Source organism: Oculina patagonica, chromosome 6 (assembly GCF_052425735.1).
Source record: "Oculina patagonica isolate OP01 chromosome 6, crgOcupat, whole genome shotgun sequence".
In the NCBI taxonomy this organism is placed as follows: Eukaryota; Metazoa; Cnidaria; class Anthozoa; order Scleractinia; family Oculinidae; genus Oculina; species Oculina patagonica.
In genome coordinates, this window is record NC_135763.1 from 24,665,318 (window position 1) to 24,687,935 (window position 22,618).

At 40.1% G+C, this 22,618-nt stretch overlaps 2 protein-coding genes and 1 pseudogene across 3 annotated transcripts; 1 reads left to right on the forward strand and 2 right to left on the reverse strand.

Annotated features, from left to right (window-relative positions):
* Nucleotides 1-403: 403 nt before the first annotated feature.
* LOC144656673 (protein mono-ADP-ribosyltransferase PARP12-like) lies at nt 404-14,838 on the reverse strand. The gene is made up of 6 exons (XM_078516916.1): nt 14,070-14,838; nt 12,879-13,580; nt 10,122-10,322; nt 5,535-5,691; nt 4,879-5,115; nt 404-4,632 (listed from the first exon to the last, which is right to left on the reverse strand). Exons 1-6 carry the CDS (start codon nt 14,815-14,817, stop codon nt 4,218-4,220), a joined length of 2,460 nt encoding a protein of 819 aa, XP_078373042.1. The 5' UTR covers nt 14,818-14,838; the 3' UTR covers nt 404-4,217.
* Nucleotides 10,571-12,378, forward strand: LOC144656379 (uncharacterized; annotated as a pseudogene).
* Nucleotides 14,839-16,185: 1,347 nt separating the features above from the next.
* LOC144656684 (7SK snRNA methylphosphate capping enzyme-like) lies at nt 16,186-22,377 on the reverse strand. Of its 2 annotated transcripts, XR_013571356.1 has the most exons (5): nt 20,569-22,377; nt 19,252-19,470; nt 18,525-18,651; nt 17,636-17,968; nt 16,186-17,477 (listed from the first exon to the last, which is right to left on the reverse strand). XR_013571356.1 is itself a non-coding variant. In XM_078516927.1 (4 exons), the coding sequence occupies exons 1-4, from the start codon at nt 21,865-21,867 to the stop codon at nt 17,922-17,924; spliced, it is 1,692 nt and encodes a 563-aa protein (XP_078373053.1). In that variant the 5' UTR covers nt 21,868-22,377; the 3' UTR covers nt 16,186-17,921. The 2 variants fall into 2 exon arrangements, 1 of the variants encoding a protein (XP_078373053.1); XM_078516927.1 differs by having other exon boundaries at nt 16,186-17,968.
* Nucleotides 22,378-22,618: the final 241 nt, after the last annotated feature.

Here is a 22,618-nt window from a genome sequence, read left to right on the forward strand (position 1 = left end):
ATGTTTTTTTACTTCTTTCTGACATATTTTGAAAATGAAAGAAAAATATAAAAAACTGTCTTTTGATAACAACCGAGCCCAAGTGTTTACAATGCAAGGCCGATTTTTTTTTTCAAGAATTGGTACGGGATTTCGGGAGTTCGAGAAAATGAGGGCAAAAGGAGATAGAGGGGGGGGGGGGGGAGGATATCCCTTTTTTTAAAAAAATTTTTTTTTTAAAAAAAAATTTTGGGGGGTGGGGTTACTTGGCCCCCCCCCCCCCCCCAAATCGCAGTGTTCGTCTGAGTGATCAAATCATGGTTAGGACTTTTGTACGAGTTATCGGAAGGCTCGAGTAATCGAGGCTTCGAGTTTGAAGTTTGAACCTTAATTTTCTGTAAATTAAACTCGATACAGTACACGATTTATCATTGATAAGAATGAATTTTATTGACTTTATTGTCATCTACATTAGTATTTCATCGTGTTTTTAACACAAAAATGCAATTATAATAGAAAAATAAGTGAGTAGAGAGAATGAGTAGCGTACAATGCAGGCATTTTTGGTGGGCAAGCGCTTTGCCTTGTCCAGTTTTCCACTAACCCTCCCCTCTCTTTTCCTGTTCCAAGAATACCTGCCAACTCTCCAGGTTTTCCCGGGAGTCTCCAAGTTTTTCATCAAATCTCCCGGTCTGATTTTCGTAAACTATTCATACAGTGTCTGAAATGATCTCCTTACAATGCAAAGATTTCTAGCCATCTCCAGATTTTTGTACTCTGGGGGTTGGCAGGTATGCAAGATGATGGCTCAACACTCGATTGTGGAGTTTTTCAGCGCTCGCTCCTCCAAAATACGCCTAAAGTGCAGGCTAATAAGAACAATTCCCGAAACTCTCGAACTCTGACGAGCTTCAAAAACAGACTTCTACAAATTACAAAATAACATTACATCATATTGCTTATATCATGCATATCTATCTACGACCGTCTAGCCCTCTTCCCCCCTCAGGGTCAAGGCATTAAGTCGACTCTATCTACGACCATAATGAGTAAAACCCGTTTCACTAATTAGAGCCAAAGATACAAACAATAGGCGAAAACAAGAAATTAGTCCGTAAAAACGTCAGTGATATATTCTCATCATGGGTGGAGACGTGCTTCCAATGGTGTGCCCTTATCGGGGTGATTCGAATGAAGCTGTAATAAAGATTCTGAAATCAAACAGAAAGAGATGGAAAGAACTGATCCATTGTCGTCTTAGACGGATCCTTTGAATTTTGCCGGTCGAAGGACGGTACGGTCCAATCCGGGCGGTACCAATCCGCATGATCCGTGCCTCAAGTGAAACGGGTTTACTCTTTGTCTAATTAGTCTTCACTTATATTATTACCAGCTATTATTTGGTCAGTATCTACTTGAAGCCATAATGGCTCATGCGCTTACATCTTAGCTTACTTTTTCTTACTTGTCAACTATATAAAACCGCTAATGGTTTCTTGTAACCTGTTGTTTTTTGGTTTCCGGCCTTCAAGTTCTATTGTTAGGCTACAGGGATTTTATATTTTCTTTGTTTTTGTTTTGGCATTTTTATTTGCTTTATTTTTTTTTTTTTTTTTCTCTTCTTTTTCTAAGGAGCATTTAACCACGGTTTCTGTAAAGGCATTCCCTGTGTATGGAATACTAGCCATAACAATTATGGCTCAGATGCTGGTCCACCGTAGATTACCCCCTCCAGCATTATGTCTGGTTGCCCCAACAATCTACTGGTTCCCATTTATACACCTGGGCGGAGAGAGGCACTGTGAGAGTTAAGTGTCTTGCCCAGGAACACAACACGATGACCTATAAACCAGGCTAGAACCCTTGGATCCGCCTAGTCTAGGACACTTCTATTAGGTCACCGTGCCTCCCACTCCACATGAAATTGCAACAATTTTTTGAAAGCGTCGAAGAAACATAAAAACTAACGTCTTCTACACAGCATACTATGACCTAATGCTGAGCGTGCAAGGGCCTCGACAGACTACAGATACTTGTCATCGACAACTTTTAGTAGTTGGCGATCATAAAAAGTTCTCGATGAAAGAAGCCATTATGTGAAGCAAATTATTGATAAGTTCGAAAAACTTTAAAATTTAGTTATCGACAATAAAACAATTTTTCCTTTTCAAAAGGTAAACTACAGTTTTGTTGTCGATAATAAACGCGCAAATTTTTTAAGGACAATCCTTTATCCTAGTCCAGCCGTGAAACAGTCAACACGAACTGCGCCATTATAGCGACCGTCCTTACTGCCAGCGGTTTCCTTTTCGTACAAACCAGCAAACATGCCTTGTAAACGCTAGTTGCCAAGTTCTCTCATAAAAATACTGATTATCAACAATTTGGCGCTTAGTCAGAAGAAAGCTTGTCGAATAGAAATAGGTGTCGACCGCCATCTCTCTAGTCTGGTCTGTGGAGGCCGGTCTTGGTTTCCATTTCGAGTATGTTTTCACCCGCGAATATAAATATTTAGTCAGAAAACAAGTACCTTTCAGTTTTCGATGTCGAAAACCTTTCTCCGAGAATTCGGACCGACCCGCAGTTTACTCCGAGGTTGCTTAGTAACAAATGTATCACGAAAGCGAAAAGCTGACGTCACATCATTCGGAATGTTCGTGCTGTTTCTGATTGGGTGATGAAAAACAGAAACTCCTCGGGTACCGTTACGAGGATTTGCCGAAAGAGGTATCCGTACATGTTCTCACGACTGTCTATTTACTTGATAACAAACGGCATCGAGCTTTGCTGCGTTTTGTGTCAATGATTTTTCGTACAGCTCAAGAAAAATTTGGGAAGTCCTATTTTTTCAACATAAAGAAACATACTTAAAAAACCGCATCTTATAAAATTTTTTTACTTGCTTACTTATCCGTTCAGACACAACTCCAAATCGCCTCAAAAAGCTGCAAAGTTTCTTCACAAATCGATGTTGGCTGCAATGTTTCATTTATTTATTTTATTTTGTTTTGTTTTCTTTTTCCGTTTGTTTTCTTTTTGTTCTGTTTGTTCACGTTTTTTACAAGGCAAACTTCGTTTTGAACTGAAAAATTGCCTGAACTCTAAGACATCACAAATAAAATTTATATACAATGAGGGGTAATAACAACAAAAAATTTACATTTAGAGAGGTTTGTAACCTCGACTTCGTTGTCGATAACTTCTACTATAGTAAAAAGTAACGGTAAAAAAACCATGAACACTTACAAATCACCTGACTGTTAGAAAAAATGTCCTATCGCTATTTTATAGTTGCTATGGCTATCATTTTGGCTAGCAAGTTCTAACAACGTTGTCAACCAAATGTCGCAGATTCCTTTCAAGTGCTGTCGCAACTAAATTGTCACTTAACGAACCAGTTTTATCCCTGCTACAAACTTGGACATGTTGAAGGTGCAGTACAACACATCTCTCTTTTAATTTTGTTCCCAAGAACATGCGACTAAAAGCTTTACCCACCCATTTGCAGTGTGCAATTTGTTATGCTAAAATAAATTACGCAAGGAATGGCCTTTCTAACGACTAACTTAAACTGAAAACGAGAGTTAGTCTTCACAAGTATAATACCTAAACGTATTATCATATCATTAGTGTATTTCTACCTACAACTAAGAAAAAACTAAATTTTTATTATAAGGTACCCTAAAAAGATATAATTACAACTTTAAACATTACAAATAACGTAAAGTCACAGTTACCCTTTAAAAAAGACTACTTCTAGGTTTTGTTATTACTGAAAGTGCACATGAAAGCTTTTTTTCTTAAACATTTTCAAGCCCTATGTTGTAAAACACTAATAGGAAAGCATTAACATAGGTGAATGGAAATAAGAGAAAAAAACTTGGGAGTTAATGTGCCTTATGTGCATGTTTTAAGTCACACTTAATTGTAAACATGCACTTTTGAACCCAATTATTCCATCTTTGAGGTTTCTTAACAAACCATTTTTGGAGGGCTTTACAACTAAGTTTCTATTTTCATAGTTTGTGATATGATGGACTTTCCAATGAAGAAGAAAAATTGTTTCATTTCATATGCACTTTCGTCAGGGTTACCAGGGTATTGGTACGTTAGGGTACGGTACGGTACGGTATGTTGTGTTGCGCTGCGTTATGCTATGTTACGTGAGTTAAGGACCGTTACTTTACGGTATGTTATGTTATGTTACAGTACGGTACCTCTGGTGTTACAAGTTCAGATCATGTGTATGTGATCAAGAACTCAGGATATGACTGCCCGTTTTCAAAGATGACAAACAATGCTGGGTTAGATGTGTTATCACAGCATGAATCATACAACACATGTGGGTTTGATGAATCCTTGGGTGGAGGTCGAATGAGTGAACTGTTACCATTTGTATAAGAACCTACCACCACCCTAGCCAAGAACATTTGCTTTTGACCATGAGATACACCTTGGTTTGAATAACAGTGTGAATAGTTGGCCTTAGAAGCAAAATAACTTCCCTTTCCAAAAGCTGTGCCGTGTTTGCCACACATTCGCCAATCGAAGCCTTGCTGGCAGATGGCCTTCACAGTGGTAGGGTTTGTGCCATGGAAGAGTTGCCGCTCTTCAGGTTCTTTGCCAGACTTTTTGGCCATGCGGCTCTTTTTACTGCAAATTGGAAACAACAAAATAAGAAGATGGAAGGAAGCATTGTACAATGCTAACCCTAAATACGAAACCTCCTACGTGTTAACTGAAACTGCATGAGAACATGCCCTGAAATTGATGCTGCTGCAAAATGAAGGATCCGTTGAGGTTCATACAGCATGCCATGGCACATGTCCTCCTGTATTGATGTGTATCTCGTTTGTGAACATAAATAAAAGCCAGCAAAAAGACAAGCACTTGACTTACTGTGTATATGCAGTCCACAAATCATGGTTCTGCACTCGCTCAATCGAGATGATTTTGTGACTTCCATCCATGGTCTCTTGAAATTTCTTCTCTGTCCTCTTGTATTCATCAGAGATGGTTTGCAAACGCACACACGAGTATTCTTCGTCTTCAGGAATAGGGGTCCAGTGGGATGGTAAGCCATCTGATTCAACAGACACTGAGCTTGCTGGCCTGGCAATGACAGCTGCTCTGCGCCTGATTAAAAATAAAATTAACTTATTTTACAATCGGTAATAACATTTGCCCACACATTGATTGCAATCATTTTGGCCACCAGGGAAGATCTAGTCTACAAGATAAAGTTTAGATAGCAAGGTACTTAGTCATCTCTTACTTGGTACTTAGTACATAGCTAGTCTAGCTGTCTTGTAAAACATGCACCAAGGTCAGAAAGGTGGTAAAGGCTTTAAATACTGGGTGGTACATCACCCAGCAAGTTTCCAAAGATAAACTTCTGTCCTTGTCATTAAGATATCTTTAACTGAACGTTTTACATGTTGATGACACTTCAAAAAAGGTATCTGGATACAAAATGATATATTTAAAGTGAAACTATTTATTTTAAACAAATCACTACCCCCCTTTCCAAATTGTTGATCATTTTCTTTGTTTACCTTTGGGCGATATCTTTCATATTCTGTTTGGACACAAACTCTGCAGGTCTCCTTCTGACAGGCCTCTCGGTTTTATGCATGTCATTCTTTTGGTACCATCCTTTAAAGTGCAGCGTGTATTGATGGTGGGCTGCACTGAATGAATGACTATCCTTTTCTGGAAATAGATTTTAGCAATTATATATTAGAAAGCTGTCAAACCTCCCTTTTACTTCTAAACTGACAAATAGCACCTTTTACCTCTTACCTACCACATAGTCCCTTGTACCTCTTATCTACCACATAGTCCAAGTTGTACCTGTTTTCTACCACATAGTCCAAGTTGTACCTGTTTTCTACCACACACTCCAAGTTGTACCTGTTTTCTAACACACAGCCCCTTGTACCTCTTATCTACCACATAGTCCCTTGTACCTCTTACCTACCACATAGTCCCTTGTACCTCTTATCTACAACATAGCCCCTTGTACATGTACCACTTATCTACCACACAGTCCCTTGTACCTCTTACCTACCACACAGCCCCTTGTACCTCTTACCTACCACACAGCCCCTTGTACCTCTTACCTACCACACAGCCCCTTGTACCTCTTACCTACCACACAGTCCCTTGTACCTCTTACCTACCACACAGTCCCTTGTACCTCTTATCTACCACACAGTCCCTTGTACCTCTTACCTACCACATAGCCCCTTGTACCTCTTACCTACCACACAGTCCCTTGTACCTCTTACCTAGCACACAGCCCCTTGTACCTCTTACCTACCACACAGTCCCTTGTCAGGGGCGGATCCAGGGGGGTGGATTGGGTGGCTAGCCACCCCCCTTGATCCACCAGAAAAATGAAAATAAACATATTAAAATAGAAAATAAGGACAATGTCCATCCACCTTTCATAGTCAGGCGGCCGTTCAAAGTTAAGAAATGCCATTTTTCCAAAATAGGAGATTTTCGACAGCCTGTTTTACGAACTTCTGGCTTATTGTAACAAAGCATGTGTGTATAATTTTAAAAAGTTAGATTCCTTTAAACTTTCAAGAGTTGTTTTAGCCTTGCTGGAATGATTTTTTTCTCCATTTACATCTTTTGTTAATGAGTTTTCGTATCGTTTTTTTCGCATCGAAGCGATTTCACAAGCAAGCAAAGTCGCCAAAGTTGTCCCTAGGCCACTTTGCCAAGGGCTAAAAAATTTCACGCACGTGGGTGAGCAAAAAAACGCATATCTGTTCTTTCCTGTAAGTTCCTGGTCTATCAAGTTTGAATTTCAATCACTGTTCATTTCATAAGAACAAGACTTTTTCTCCAAAATATAACTCGAGGTAAGTTAAAGAAAGTATAATCTGCCAAATTATCAAGGAAAAACAGTGGTTTAATAACTTAATTGACAGTTGTTTAAAGCGGCTCAGAATCGCGGAAATCACGTCTAAGAGGCTTCAACTTTTCAAAATTTTCTGAGGGGGCATGCCCCCAGACCCCCGTAGGGGGATGGAGCCTTCGACTCTATTACATGTGGGCCTCAGACCAACCTCATATGCACTCCCACTTTCAAAAAACTGCCTGAAAGCCCGAAACCCCAACCCCCCTACCCCATAAAAAACAAACAGGGCTTGAACAATATAGTAAACAAAAATATTGGTAAACAGCCACCCCCCTTTGAAAAATCCTGGATCCGCCCCTGCTTGTACCTCTTACCTACCACACAGCCCCTTGTACCTCTTACCTACCACATGCTCCCTTGTACTTCTTACCTAGCACACAGTCCCTTGTACCTCTTATCTACCACATGCTCCCTTGTACTTCTTACCTAGCACACAGTCCCTTGTACCTCTTACCTACCACATGCTCCCTTGTACCTCTTATCTACCACACAGTCCCTTGTACCTCTTACCTACCACATGCTCCCTTGTACTTCTTACCTAGCACACAGTCCCTTGTACCTCTTACCTACCACACAGTCCCTTGTACCTCTTACCTACCACACAGTCCCTTGTACCTCTTACCTACCACATGCTCCCTTGTACTTCTTACCTAGCACACAGTCCCTTGTACCTCTTATCTACCACATGCTCCCTTGTACCTCTTACCTAGCACACAGTCCCTTGTACCTCTTACCTACCACATGCTCCCTTGTACTTCTTACCTAGCACACAGTCCCTTGTACCTCTTATCTACCACATGCTCCCTTGTACCTCTTACCTAGCACACAGTCCCTTGTACCTCTTACCTACCACATGCTCCCTTGTACTTCTTACCTAGCACACAGTCCCTTGTACCTCTTATCTACCACATGCTCCCTTGTACCTCTTACCTAGCACACAGTCCCTTGTACCTCTTACCTACCACACAGTCCCTTGTACCTCTTACCTACCACATGCTCCCTTGTACTTCTTACCTAGCACACAGTCCCTTGTACCTCTTACCTACCACACAGTCCCTTGTACCTCTTACCTACCACACAGTCCCTTGTACCTCTTACCTACCACATGCTCCCTTGTACTTCTTACCTAGCACACAGTCCCTTGTACCTCTTACCTACCACACAGTCCCTTGTACCTCTTACCTACCACACAGTCCCTTGTACCTCTTATCTACCACACAGCCCCTTGTACCTCTTACCTACCACACAGTCCCTTGTTCCTCTTACCTACCACACAGCCCCTTGTACCTCTTATCTACCACACAGCCGCTTGTACCTCTTACCTACCACACAGTCCCTTGTACCTCTTACCTACCACACAGTCCCTTGTACCTCTTACCTACCACATGCTCCCTTGTACCTCTTACCTAGCACACAGTCCCTTGTACCTCTTACCTACCACATGCTCCCTTGTACCTCTTACCTACCACACAGTCCCTTGTACCTCTTACCTACCACATTGCCGCTTGTACCTCTTACCTACCACATGCTCCCTTGTACCTCTTACCTACCACACAGTCCCTTGTACCTCTTACCTACCACATTGCCGCTTGTACCTCTTACCTACCACATGCTCCCTTGTACCTCTTACCTAGCACACAGTCCCTTGTACCTCTTACCTACCACATGCTCCCTTGTACCTCTTACCTACCACACAGTCCCTTGTACCTCTTACCTACCACATTGCCGCTTGTACCTCTTACCTACCACGTGCTCCCTTGTACCTCTTACCTACCACACAGTCCCTTGTACCTCTTACCTACCACATTGCCGCTTGTACCTCTTACCTACCACATGCTCCCTTGTACCTCTTACCTACCACATGCTCCCTTGTACCTCTTACCTACCACACAGTCCCTTGTACCTCTTACCTACCACATGCTCCCTTGTACCTCTTACCTACCACACAGTCCCTTGTACCTCTTACCTACCACATTGCCGCTTGTACCTCTTACCTACCACGTGCTCCCTTGTACCTCTTACCTACCACACAGTCCCTTGTACCTCTTACCTACCACATGCTCCCTTGTACCTCTTACCTACCACATGCTCCCTTGTACCTCTTACCTACCACATGCTCCCTTGTACCTCTTACCTACCACATGCTCCCTTGTACTTCTTACCTACCACATGGTCCCTTGTACCACTTACCTACCACATGGTCCCTTGTACCACTTACCTACCACATTGCCGCTTGTACCTCTTACCTACCACATGCTCCCTTGTACCTCTCACCTAGCACATGGTCCCTTGTACCTCTTACCTAGCACACAGTCCCTTGTACCTCTTACCTACCTCATAGGTATAAGTACCTCTCACCTAGCACATGGTCCCTTGTACCTCTTACCTAGCACACAGTCCCTTGTACCTCTTACCTACCTCATAGGTATAAGTACCTCTCACCTAGCACATGGTCCCTTGTACCTCTTACCTAGCACACAGTCCCTTGTACCTCTTACCTACCTCATAGGTATAAGTACCTCTCACCTAGCACATGGTCCCTTGTACCTCTTACCTAGATACAACACTGTTACTTTTGGAAAGCACTCTTTGTGTTATGTAGGACCCAAACTATAGGGCAAACTTTCTACGGCTGACGGATCAGCCAAGACACTGCAGGCTTTTAAAAACTGTATTCGCAAAAGGGATACAACTCGCTTAATGGACAGCGGCTGTAAGGGATGCATCCTTTGCTGCACATAGTGCCTCTCAAGTCAAGTCATTATTATTATTAAGATTTAAACATTTTTCTATATCATAGATTATAATAACATTTTTATATGACTTATATATATTTTTATTGTATTTATATTTAGTATTAGTGTAGCTTTTAGTTTTTAGCAGTGTCCCCTAATTAGTATGGTATTATTTTCGAAGCTATAAGGTTTTGACACCTAAATAAAGTTTCTTATCTTATAAAGTTTCTTATCTTATCTTTACCTACCACACAGTCCCTTGTACCTCTTACCTACCTCATAGGTATAAGTACCTCTCACCTAGCACATGGTCCCTTGTACCTCTTATCTACCACACAGTCCCTTGTACCTCCTACTTACCACATGGCCCCCTTGTACCTCTCACCCACTACATGGTCCCTAGCACTTGCAGGTTACATGCATTGTACTTCTAACCTTCAACATATACATGTATAGTCCGTTGTTCTTCTTACCTGCCAAAAAGTCCCTTTCAAGGCACTGACTGCTAGTTGTATTAACTGCATGTCCATCACCAGGAGTGTCATAGGACTGCCACTTGTCATTCTCATCTTGCCAGTACCACTGCCATCTTGTGCTGAACACATGACCAGCTGCAGCAACCACTGATGATACAGTGGACAGTCGTCGAACCTTTGGAGACTTGATATTTGAAGCTGGCATAGCAAGAACAAATATAAAATTGATAAGATGTAGCTCCTCAGTGTCATACATACAGTTTCCAGTCCACATCTCTACTTTAGAAGACTTTTAATAGGGGAACACAGAGTTGTGGTTCTGGATTTGAACACTTCAGTACTTTGAGGTTGCAGGCAATATCTATACCCAACACATGGAAGGTCATCCTTCTGACTAATAGCTTGGCCACTTCTGTTAGTCTGAACTGTTTTGTAAAAAAAATACCATGGGTACAATGTAATCTGTAAACAGATTGACTTCCACTAGACTTGAGTGATCCATATGCATCCCATTCATGCACTCAGGATCTCCTTGTTCCCTTTAATTAAAGGAGCTATGTCAGGGTATTTTAAGTTATTTTGAAGAAAACCTCAAAAATTGATAAATTACAATAGTTTTACAATTATGTGGAAGCAAAGCAATGAAGAAATAAAAAGTCGGAATAAACCACGGTGGTTTCAACTGATCAAAATTAAGACAAATTATGATCGACAAACTTAAAAAAAACTTGCCAATTTTCTCAAGATGCTTTGTCCTTGACATAACTTTTTTAATTTAAGATACACAGAATTCTTCACCCGAGTCCACAACCGCTTCATTTGACCCCGACAAGTTAAACGAGCACTTCGCGTCAACTGCACAACGCGTCACCGGTGCCTCTCCTACTTCTCTTAATAGTATCTGGGAGCTCATTGAATCACTGCCTGACGATCAGTCCAGGGCGTTCGCACTAAAGCCTGTCTCCGGCCAACAGGTGCTTCAAGAGCTAAAGAATCTTAGATCAGATTGTTCCTGTGGTCCTGATGGGATCCCCGTAAAGTATATCAAACTTGTCGCCGATCATTTGGTTTCCCCACTGACCCATATTTTGAACAACTGTATCGAACATAAGACTTTCCCATCTGCCTGGAAAATCGCTCGCATCAGCGCAATCCCAAAAACTGCGGTGGTAAAAGAAAACAACGACCTTCGCCCAATCTCCATACTACCCGTTATGTCAAAGATCTATGAGCGGCTGGTGCTCAATCAGATTAGTGACTTTTTGATTACCGGCCCCGAGTGTATCCTGAAGGACACAGTCAGCGCCTATCGTAAGGGGCACAGTACAACCACAGCTCTGCTCGCAATAAAGGATGACATCTTGCGAGCCATGAAACGTGGAGAAGTAACTTTGGCAGTTTTGGCTGACTTCTCAAAAGCTTTCGACACTGTCGCCTACGAGATAGTTCTAAAGAAACTGCACCTTCTCGGCTTTTCTAAGTCTTTTCTGGTATGGGTGACTAACTATCTCACAGGCCGCAAGCAGTTTGTTCAGATTGACGATAAAGCCTCAAGTACGCTTGACGTGAGATTTGGAGTCCCCCAGGGGTCGGTGATTGGCCCGGTGCTTTTTAATCTATATGTCAATGATCCTTCTGACCACCTAGGTTCCGTTGCATGTCATCAGTATGCGGACGACATGACGCTCCTTGTGCACGGGAAAGCAATCGAAATCGGCGAATGTGAGAGGCGCCTACAAATTGCGCTTGATCACCTGTCTTCTTGGTCTAATGACTGCAACCTCGCGCTAAACCCAAAGAAGACTAAAGTCATGTTATTTTCTACCGCGTCGATGCGTCGATGGCACGCGTACGCCAACTTGATGACCAACAAGTCCAGCTTATGGTAGATGGACAGCCTTTGGTGGAAACGGTTAAAACTTCTCGCCTTCTTGGAACTGAGATTCACCAAAACCTCACGTGGAATGATGAAATTAATTCTAAAATATCTGGCAGTTACGCGACCATGTCTGTACTTAGAAAACTGAAACATCTAGCACCTTTCCATGTCAGAAAACAACTTGCTGAGTCGCTCATACTTTCTAGATTAGATTATAATGATGTAGTAACGTATCCCACAAATGACTATCTTATTAAGCATTTACAGCGTGTTCAGTTGGCTGCAGCCGGATTTGTTGTTGGTCGCTATGCAAACACACATGATTTATTGAAACTTGGCTGGCTTCCGATGTCAGAAAGGCGTGAATTTCGTTAACTAAATTAGCTTTCAAGTCAATTTACTCTGTTCACTGCCCAGAACATTTACAACTCGAGCGTTATATACCAGCTAGGACGCTACGCTCAAGCAGTGAATTTCAATTGAACACAAACTATATGTAGAAGGAACATTCAAGCAAAGCGCATGTAAAGCTTTTAATGGTCTCCCGAGAACAATACGAGAATCCAGTGATCAGCACGAGTTCAACTGCCTCTTAAAAGCTCACTACAAGAAAAAAGCCGCAGACAATTTATTATAATTTCATTTTATCCTACAATTTTTCATACCGGTATTATCTTAACCATTGTATATTTTTACTATAGCTTAATTTTTTTTAACATTTTTTAGCAAATTATTACATTATATCATAACTTTTTATCATATTTTATTATATATCTTAGTCTCATATCTTAGTTTTTATAATTTGCATAGAAGAGCCAAAGTTGTTATTTGGAATGCAAATAAACCATTATTATTATTTTTATTATTATTATTACCTGCTTGTGGAACAGCAGTCATGTCTTGAAAGCGGACATTGTAAAAAAAATCTGTAATCATCAGCGGGATGTCATCTTCAACATTACAGTAAGCATGCTCCAGCATCGTGTTCAGCTCACTTGAAAAGCTCTCCCATTTGTCATCACCCTCTGCAGCAAATTGCCACAAATAAGGTAGCTCTGTATGATGGTGGATGCAGCTGTTGCCATAGTTACATTTGCCACGTAGGTTGAATCCACAAATTTCGGTATCCTTTTCCATGCTTTTATTTGCTTGATTGGAAGGAACACCAACAGGATTTGCTGACATAGGCATAAACTGTTGAGGCCTCTCACTACCAGAACTTGTGCTCACAGTCTGCTTCATTTCTCTTGCTTGCAGCCTTTGCAGGACTTTAAGTTCACTGATGCCACCCATACCATGTTGATGTAGAATCCGTTTATTGTGTGAACTGGAGAAGTCATGTTCCTTTTTACACTTTTCACCAAATCTGCAATCACCGCTGATGAAATGCTCACACACGTGCAGGCGGGAGCACTGGTCACCTTTCTTGCAAGTTGCTTTGCTGTAGAATTTACAGATCTCTGGTATCGAGTGACTAGGAACGGCCTGCTGCTGTGTCAGCGGAGGTGGCATGGGAAAGTTGCTGCTCCTCGGGCTTTGTGCCATACGGTGTATAGATGGCAATATGGTATTATCTTCTGCAAATTGGTAAATAAAAAAGATAGAAAAAGTGTCATACCACTACTCCAAATACTCCAAACAATTTCAAAATTTGAACCTCAGATTATTTTTTTTTGCTTTCATTGCTATTATTTGTCTGGTATGAATACCAGTGGGTGGGGACAGGGGGGCAGTTGGCCCCTGAGTCAGGAAAACTAAAAACTAAGAAAACTAAAGAAAAAAGGAAAAACAAACCCCAGTTGCCCCCGACAGGATAACTTGCCTCCCACAGACAAAAAATCCTAGGTATGGCCCTGGTTCGTTAATTAAATTAATAAAAATATTTAATATTAATTACTTACTAATTAAGTAATTATATAATAAAATATAAATTTTCATTTAATTAAAGCCCAGGAATCCGGAAAGAAGGGAAATGATAGTGGGAGAAAGAGAGGAATACTGGGAGCAGGAACTTCTTCCCCTCCTGCCCCTCCCTTAATATTGTTCAACCAAAAAAACATTCTTACCTTCAGAACTTGCACTCGAAGTTCGCTTTCTTTCTCTCCCTTTAAGACGTTGAAGAACTTGAAGATCACTGATTCTATCCATTTTATATTCTTTTAAGACTTGTTTATTATGTTTATGAGAAAAATCATGATCTCTCATACATTTGCCGACAAATTTACAATCACCGTCGACGAAATGCTCGCACACGTGCAGCCAGGGGCAAAGATCGCCATTCTTGCAAGCGTCAGTCCCTTTATTGTAGAATTTACAGATATCTGGAACAGAGCGATTAGTGGCAGCTCGCTGGATTTCATTTTCGTCTGCAATAATCTTCAGAATTTTTTGCAGGAGGTTGAAATTAAGGAAATCAAGGCGGAAGTGCCTTAAAACACGGATCGTGTGTTCGTCACCATAATTGTGCGATCTCTTACATTTGACCCCAAATTTGCAGCCTTCTTTGACAAAGTAATGGCATAAATGTAAAAGGCCACATGTTCTATCAGCACATCCAGCGTTCTCTTCTGCTTTGGGACAAAACTTTAGAGGTACATCTAACTTCACCATCACTTTCGATTTCCTTTGCCTGTGGCTGAATAGCTGGGGAAACCTTTTTACGAATTCCAACGCACCATAATCTGAAACAAATTTACGGTTGCGCGGGGAAAGACGTAACACTGCACGTTCAAGCTCCAACTCTCCTCGATATTCCAGAAGAAGTTGTATAAACTCTTCCAATGCTGCTGTTGCTGCATCCATCTTGGTGGCCATCTTACTTCCGGGATCTGAGCCCGCAAACTTTCTGACCATAGCTTGTTTACACTTTTATCGCCACTGTAGGCGTTATGTAATCGTCATGTTATGTTATAGACCATCTTTGTATTCTCGGTAATGGACTGGAACTCATGCGGGGGGGAATATCATTAAAAACAGCTTCATGTCATTTGCATTTGAAAAGATTACCCGCATTAGCCTCCATTGCAAGTTAGTTCCAGTCCAATACCGAGAATACGAATAAGGCCTATTCTAACGCTTCAGTCTCAGTAAAAATCGAGTTCAAAATCCCTTTCATTTACCCTTATTTAATCTAAAATATATATGCCCTTTTGTGCATGTATATAGGTGTACCACTACCCTCCCCTAACCACCCCGCCCGGCGCCCAGTGTGTTCAGTTTAACCCTGATACAGCATGCACAGTTGGATCCAGAATTTTGTGAAAGGAGAAGGTTCAATGTTTTCACATTTTTTTGACAAATCTTCTACTGGTAGTTGTTTGTTGTTCTACCATCCTGTAGAACAAGATTCAGGACTTAAAAGTCAACTCAAAAGCTTTTTTACATCATGAATAATTTATAATTCCTGAAAAAACAAAGGTGGTGGAGTCATTTGGAACATGTGTGTGTGATATTATCTAAAACTAGCAATGGTATATTGCAATTCCTACATTTTGATTGGTTAACAGGCAATGGTATGAGCTCATATACCATTGACCACAATTATGGTAGCCGATACGCGTCAACGAAAACAAATGGGGAGCTCAAAATATATTGCATGAATTCTATGGCCGTTTTTAATAAAACAATTATTCCACTCGCGCTTGTTGGATATGAGATCGTTATAGCCAACTCAGCACTACACGCCTCCTAGGCTATCTACCATCTCATATCCAACGCACGCTCGTGGAATAATTGTTGAATATACGATAATGTTTTCCATGAGTTAAGTTTCCTATCACTGATTTTAGAACAGTCAAGACCAAAAATCTGCACCAAACTTCAACAGAAATTTGTCACACAGTTGTTGTATTCCATATTTAATCTTTTAACTCTCAGCTGTCAACATAAAACTTTTCTTCTCTAGTCTACTATATCATTTTTTTACAGAGCTTGTTGGGAGAAAATGATTATAGATCAAGTCTAGCTCCTAAGTGACTTTTTGTAGATATTGAAAACAGAAATAAGACACTAATTGCAGTGGGAATAAAAATGTTAAAGGTGATTTCCAGTTCGCACTGCGCAGTCTCAGGTTTTTTTACATTTTTGTTTCAAATTCATTGATTCACCATTTCCACATCTTCCATTATACACCTTATTTGCCCCCCCCCCCCCCCCAAAAAAAAAAAAAAAAAAATTCCACTGTACTCTGATATGCAATCTGGACGCGTAAATTTGGCAAATGCCAGGATTCCATATTGAACAAGAAATATTTAATATTAAACAAAATGCAGCTGTGGTCAAAGAAGTAACGAGAACGTCATAAAACAATGGTAGGTTTAATTAGCAAATCTGCATGTGCATCATGCATTTTCGTACATTTCTTTGCCATTCTCTGCAAAACAACAACGTCAAATTCAAGGTTTAAAAGAGAACGTGAGCACACAACGGTTAATTTTCTTTTCTCTATCTGAACTTAACACAGTCCCTACGAATTCGGCTCACTCACAATTCAGTCTCGAGAGCGAGTTGTGATCCAGTAATGCTCTTGTAAATACGCCTTTCAACAAGTCTACACTAAGTCGTGAATCATTCTAATACAACTTAAAAAAATTATTATACCGTCCGAACGACTTGTAAGCCCGTGCTTATTTGCTTAAAGGCAGGTATGCGCCTGGCAAAATTTTTGGGGGCAAACAAGGTGTATTATGGTAGATGTTAAAGTAACAAATACATTCTAACGTACATGTCACTTTTGAGTCTACCATTACAGGTTGTTTCATTCAGGAATGCTCAATGAGCAGAAACATAAGTTTAGAATAGCGTTAAGGTCCTGCTACTTGGTATTATTGTTTTGCAAGAATAACTGGCAGATATATGAAGAAAAAGGTTAGTTTGTCCCAGAATTTTAATGTCTGCTAGTAAACATTCCTTCATGTCAGGTGCACATAGACAATGCAGGAAGAGATGTGTAGTTCGGAAAGGAAATCATCTTTAAGGGGGGCATTGAATAACTGAACAAGAATGATGAGCTAAACATTACTCAGAGAAAAACCCACAGATCAGAATTACTGTAGGAGTCTAATGAATAAAATAACCCATGTACACATAATAATAACATTATTACTGTTTTTAAGTTCTAGCAGCAAAATGTACACAACTGAGTCATAATCTAAAGTTGAGGTAATAACTTATACTGTATCACACTAAGCTTTTAAAATAACACTAGAACCTTCCTTGTACAAGTGGAATTAAGAACAGAAATAGTCAAAGTTTTTTTCCAAACGTTTTTAGGGATAAATTCAGAGGGGTTAGGTCATGCTGTATTTCAAGAGATTATGCTACATTAACAAACGTTTCTATTTAATAAAGAGGTAAATGAATGGACAAAACTTGACAAACTTTGATAGATTTCTGCTTGTTTTTAAATTTGAATACAGTTGAATCTCCAATATGTAAATTACTGGTAAACTCTTCAGACAAGAAAAACTGACCACCTAGTAGACTGTTCACAGCCCTCTATTTTTTTTTTTTTGATCGATGAGCGCGGGAAAAGAATGGTCAAGAACGTCCCTTATGCTCATGTTTGCTTCGCTTGCCGATTCTCTTGCTTTTTTGCGTTGAAAAATAGAGAGGCTGTGGACAGTCTAACCACCTAGGAGAGGTGACCACTTAGGGGAGGTTAACAATGTAGTGTTGGCTGGGTCCACTTTCAAAAGGTGTCCACCTACAGAAAACTTCTACATTATACTTTTCCATACTGTAGAAGACTCTACAATACTGTCATGTTTAAGTTTGTAGTTGATAACATAACATTAAGAAAAAAAAAGTGTTACCTAGCCCCTTTAATATTTAAGACTTCAGACTGTCCTACAGATTGATTTAACCATTACAAATCTTGCACAAATAAAATCCTAGTCTATTTCTTTTGATCGGGTCACTCAGTTATCAGAACCCTTAGTAAGAAGATACAAAGGCCGCTGGAATCCTGAGAGAATAAACAGAAAAATAATAACAATTAGTTTACTGAACATCAAGCTTTTCTGCATACACGTATTTCAATAACACATGAACTCTGTTCAATCAATGGTTATGTTTTTCGCTGCTGTCAATCATCTTAGCAAACCTCTCAGGAAACAGAAGTTCACTTTAACGATTCAATAGGTCATGTCTGTCAGTGGTGATTGGTAGATTTTGATCTACTTTGTTCGTTTCTGTTTTTCAGGGTTCATTGGCTGTTGCCATCATTAGTTTTTTTTACAGGTACAACACATTCACATAGATAATAATGATTTGATGTGTTACTCCCCACCCCTAGCATTTTGATGCTCCACTGATGGCCAACAGCTTTCATAAGTCAAATAATACTAATCTAGGACAAAACATAATTTAAACCAAGTATGCAGATACTGATACTTCAAAGAGGTTTTCACTACGAATTCGAGTTACAGTTTAACATTGTCCACAGTAAAAATGTTGAAAAATGTCTTGGGTACCTTAAAAAAATAATGATTAGCATCAATTTTAATAAATTTTGTTCTCACCAGATGCTTTGTGTTGTGGAATCTCCAGAACTTCAAAAGTAGCAAATCCCACTGCTTCTGACAGGAGGTAGTCAACAAAGTGCTCAGGGCGGAACCTAATGGCGTCGTAATTTGAACGGATCTTTTCCTGGAAAAAATAATAAAAAATAATAAATAAAAATTTCACCATTATTATAATTACACTGGTAAGTCTTACATGAGAACAATGCATTTGTTTATGTTCCCTGTTTTGAACAAGGGATCTTGGCCAGGAGGACAAAGACTCAAGCCATTCACAAAAATGGTATAAATTTTGTGCTTCTCTTTTCTCTCTCTCTCTCTCTTTTCTGAATTCAAACTAAAAACTGTTATGTCACATGATAATAAACCATTTTTTTATACATGTACATTTCCCAAACTACAGTAGATGCAGCTGTTGATTCAAAATACTAATTTACTAGGTGCAGATTTTTTTCTACTGTTTACTGCAGACTATCAAATGTACAATGTATTACATGTTAGTAGTAAGCAAGTGTAATTTCACATGGTTTTTGTATTGTTTTCAGCCAAACATTACCAGCTTGGAGAATTAAAAAATATTAAAAAGATAAACTGCTTCTTTGGTGCAAGACGATGGAATCACAACATGGCTCTTTAGCATTTGCCATTAAGAAGTCCTTTCAAGAAAACCCACAAACAGCTTCGAGTTGAAAGGAACACTGGCGTATCAATAAAAGTAAACACTTACTGTCAAGTTTTTCTTCTTTTTGTATGAGGAGAATGGCTGCGGTTCAAGGATAAATCTTCCTCCAGGACGCAGGTCCATGAAGATTCTTTTGAACATGAGTTTCAGCCCTTCATCTCCCCAGTTTAGATGGATCCATTTTGTAAGACTCAAACACAAAATCATGTCAAACATAGGCTTTTGCTTCAATAGTACATCACTGCTGCTTGGAACATAGTTTTCCTGGAAATTTTGAATTAAAAGAAAACACAAACTTATCATCAAAATAAAAAATAACACCATACGCTAAAATCACTAATTTTAAAATCTTTTAATTTTTTCAGGAAAATTTATTTGAGGTATTAATAAGATTTTAGCCAATGGCTGTTGTGAATACTGAAGGAAATGCTTTTCTGATGATTTGTGGTAATAATAAAAAAACAAAATAAATAATAAAAATAACTTTGTTTAACAAGTACAACTCTAATTCCATTTTGCAACAGGCAAGTCTGTGGTCTGCATATCCCAGGTAATATTAGAATTTAGAAAAAGTGTTGGTTGTTGAGGATGGAGAAAAACCTGAGGGAAAATCCTCGAAACAGGTGAGAACCAACAACAAACTCAACCCACAAGCGACTCCATGATCATACAATCTTTTCACAACAATTTATGTTATTTTTCGAAAAAGTTATGTGTAAACATGAACCATAACCAATGGAAAAAAAATTCAGAGCAAAGTCACATGACAAAATTCAGTTACTTTAAAGCTTGTTCAAAAATGACCAAACGCTCTAGGGCCAAGGGGACATTGTTGCCTGCTGCCTTTCATTTGTACATCATCCATGTACACATCAACATTATTTACCCAAATATGTTGTCCTACCCCCAACAAATATTTAAATGGAGGTTTGGTGGCCTGTTGGTTAGCATGCTGGATATAGCAATCTGGATTTCATCGCAGCCAGGATTGCCACATGTTGTCATGTGTTATTGGGCAAGACACCTAGCTCTAACAATGGCTCTCTCCACATAGGCCCCAGCTGTTCAAATGACGGATAGCACTATTCACTGGATAAATCACTATCCAGTGGATAGCCTAGTTTGTTTTATCAACATTTATCGACTGGATAGTGATTTATCTAGTGGATAGTGTTATCCACCCATTGAACAACCAGGGCCAGATGTATTAATGGGTACCAGTGAATATAATGTTGGGAGGTAACCCTGTAATTGGCTAACATCCCATTAAGGGGGAGTAGAAATACCTCAACTCAATGCTTAGGAACCCAGGATAAGCCCCAGCAAGATGGAATCTTCTGGCTCAATGCAGACATAACCTACCTGCTTAAACACAACATTGTGCGGAAAGGTTGATTTATCTTCACTGCCTAGAACGACTGGAGCTGCCAGGGGTCCACTGGTGACAGAAAATGACATTGGAAAATCCATTCCTTTTTTAGAAGTTCCAGACACTGAAACTTGATTTTGCACATAATACCGCAAATTGTTTTGCGCTGCCTTTATTAGGCTGGGGTCAATGTCAATTCCTGTGATTACTTGTGGATTAAAGTCCCGCGCAATTGTCAGTGTTATGTGACCCACATTACATCCTAAGTCTAAAACATCCTTTCCTTCGAACCAGTCCTTGTTGAAGCATTTTAGTCTTAAATCTTGACTACACTGTGGGTTTCTGTAACCATAATACCTATTATAGTTGCCATAAATAAAAAGCTTATCCTTTCTCTTATATTTCCTGGGTAAGCGATGTTGATCTCTCTTAGGTTCCTTGCCTTTGTTTGATCCATGAAATTTTCCCATTTCTTGGTGTTTCTCTGAGGTCCTTTCAGGTTTTGCTGCTGTAGAAGGATCCTCCATTTTAGTGATATTATTATCTTTATTATCTACCTCCGCTGGAGTCTGCAAAGAGATAGAAGCCTTTTTCTTGGGTGATGGTCCAAGCTCTTCTTCTAGACTTTTCAACAACTCATCGTTGTTTTCTGCTGACATTGCAGTGCCCTGATCAGATAACCTTATACTTGGTTTATCATGTTGCAATTCCTCTGTTTTTGCAGGAATCTTTTTCCTCTTCCTTTGGTCCTCAGAAATCGTCCCACATTGCTGCCGCTGTACACTAGACTGCTCTTTTTGTCCACTTTCATTTTCCCTGTCATGATGAGCGTTTTGACCTCGCTTCTTCTTCTTGCGCTTCCTTGGCGTAACATGACTTGCATTTTTTTCAGGCTCTGGTGGAAAGCCTTTAAGATTCAGGGGGTCGGTTTTGTCACGCGGCTCTAGCACTTCAACTGGCGATGCACTGTGTACAGACATTGGTGAAGCCTGCGGGGTTACAACTGCTGGATCACGATCTATTAAACTGTTTAAATTCAGTGGATCTGCACTGTTCCCTCCAAAATGAAACCTGACTGGGGTACCCCTTTGAGGCTTTCTCCACGGTTTTCCATGGTTAGGTCCCAGGTCTCCTCTCTGTTTGCCCTGCTTCGCGGGACCAAAAGAGCGAAAATCTTTCAAATTTGTTTTAAAACGCGGAGAAATGCCTTTAGTTACATATTTCTGGTTTCCGAGAGGGCTTGAAAATCTCCGCTTGACAGGGCTTTGCTGTTCTTTTGATTTCGAGGCCATCTGTGTTGCGCTCGCGGTAAAGTTGTTTTCTTATAAAATATTAATGAGCAAAGGTAAGCGAGAGCTTATATCCACTTCAACCTCTAGGCTCCCGTATCAGCCGTGCGATTTGAAGATATCAATACCCGAACCTTGAACAATTCGAACACAGAAATTTATTGTTGCCAGCGAAAAAATTGTTCTCTTGTTCAGCGATGACCCGGGACTGTCGTCTGTTCAAAGTGTCTCCAATTCTTCAAACTTGTTTGGAAGACGATAAGGTGTCAATTACAAATAGTGGCCTCGCCTCCGCGCAAACAGCTTCGATCTTGAGGTAAACTTCGACCGCGCAAAAGGCGTTTTCGCCGTAAGAAAATTCGTCTTGACTCCAACTAACCACGGCGGTATATCAAACAAACATTACTCTTGTCATTTCCAAGTGACCATAGCAGACCAAACGCCCAGTAACTTCTTTCAGACGCCCTCTTTCATTCCGTCCTCTTGTTGCAGCCACACTGCTCTGCAACGTGTTTTCATTAAGGATGGGCCGATACTCGATACCAAATATTCGATACATCGATATTTTGACAATTTTGAAAAGTATCGATACTTTCGAAAAATATCGCACTTTCGATACGCTTTCGATACTGCACACGTGACCTGAGCCTGCGGTCTTCTGGTCAGCACCTGCGGTTGAAAAATACAATTTTGCTCAAAGAAATATTGATGTTCTTGTCAATAATTGAATTTTTCTTGCCTTGACTTTATGTCC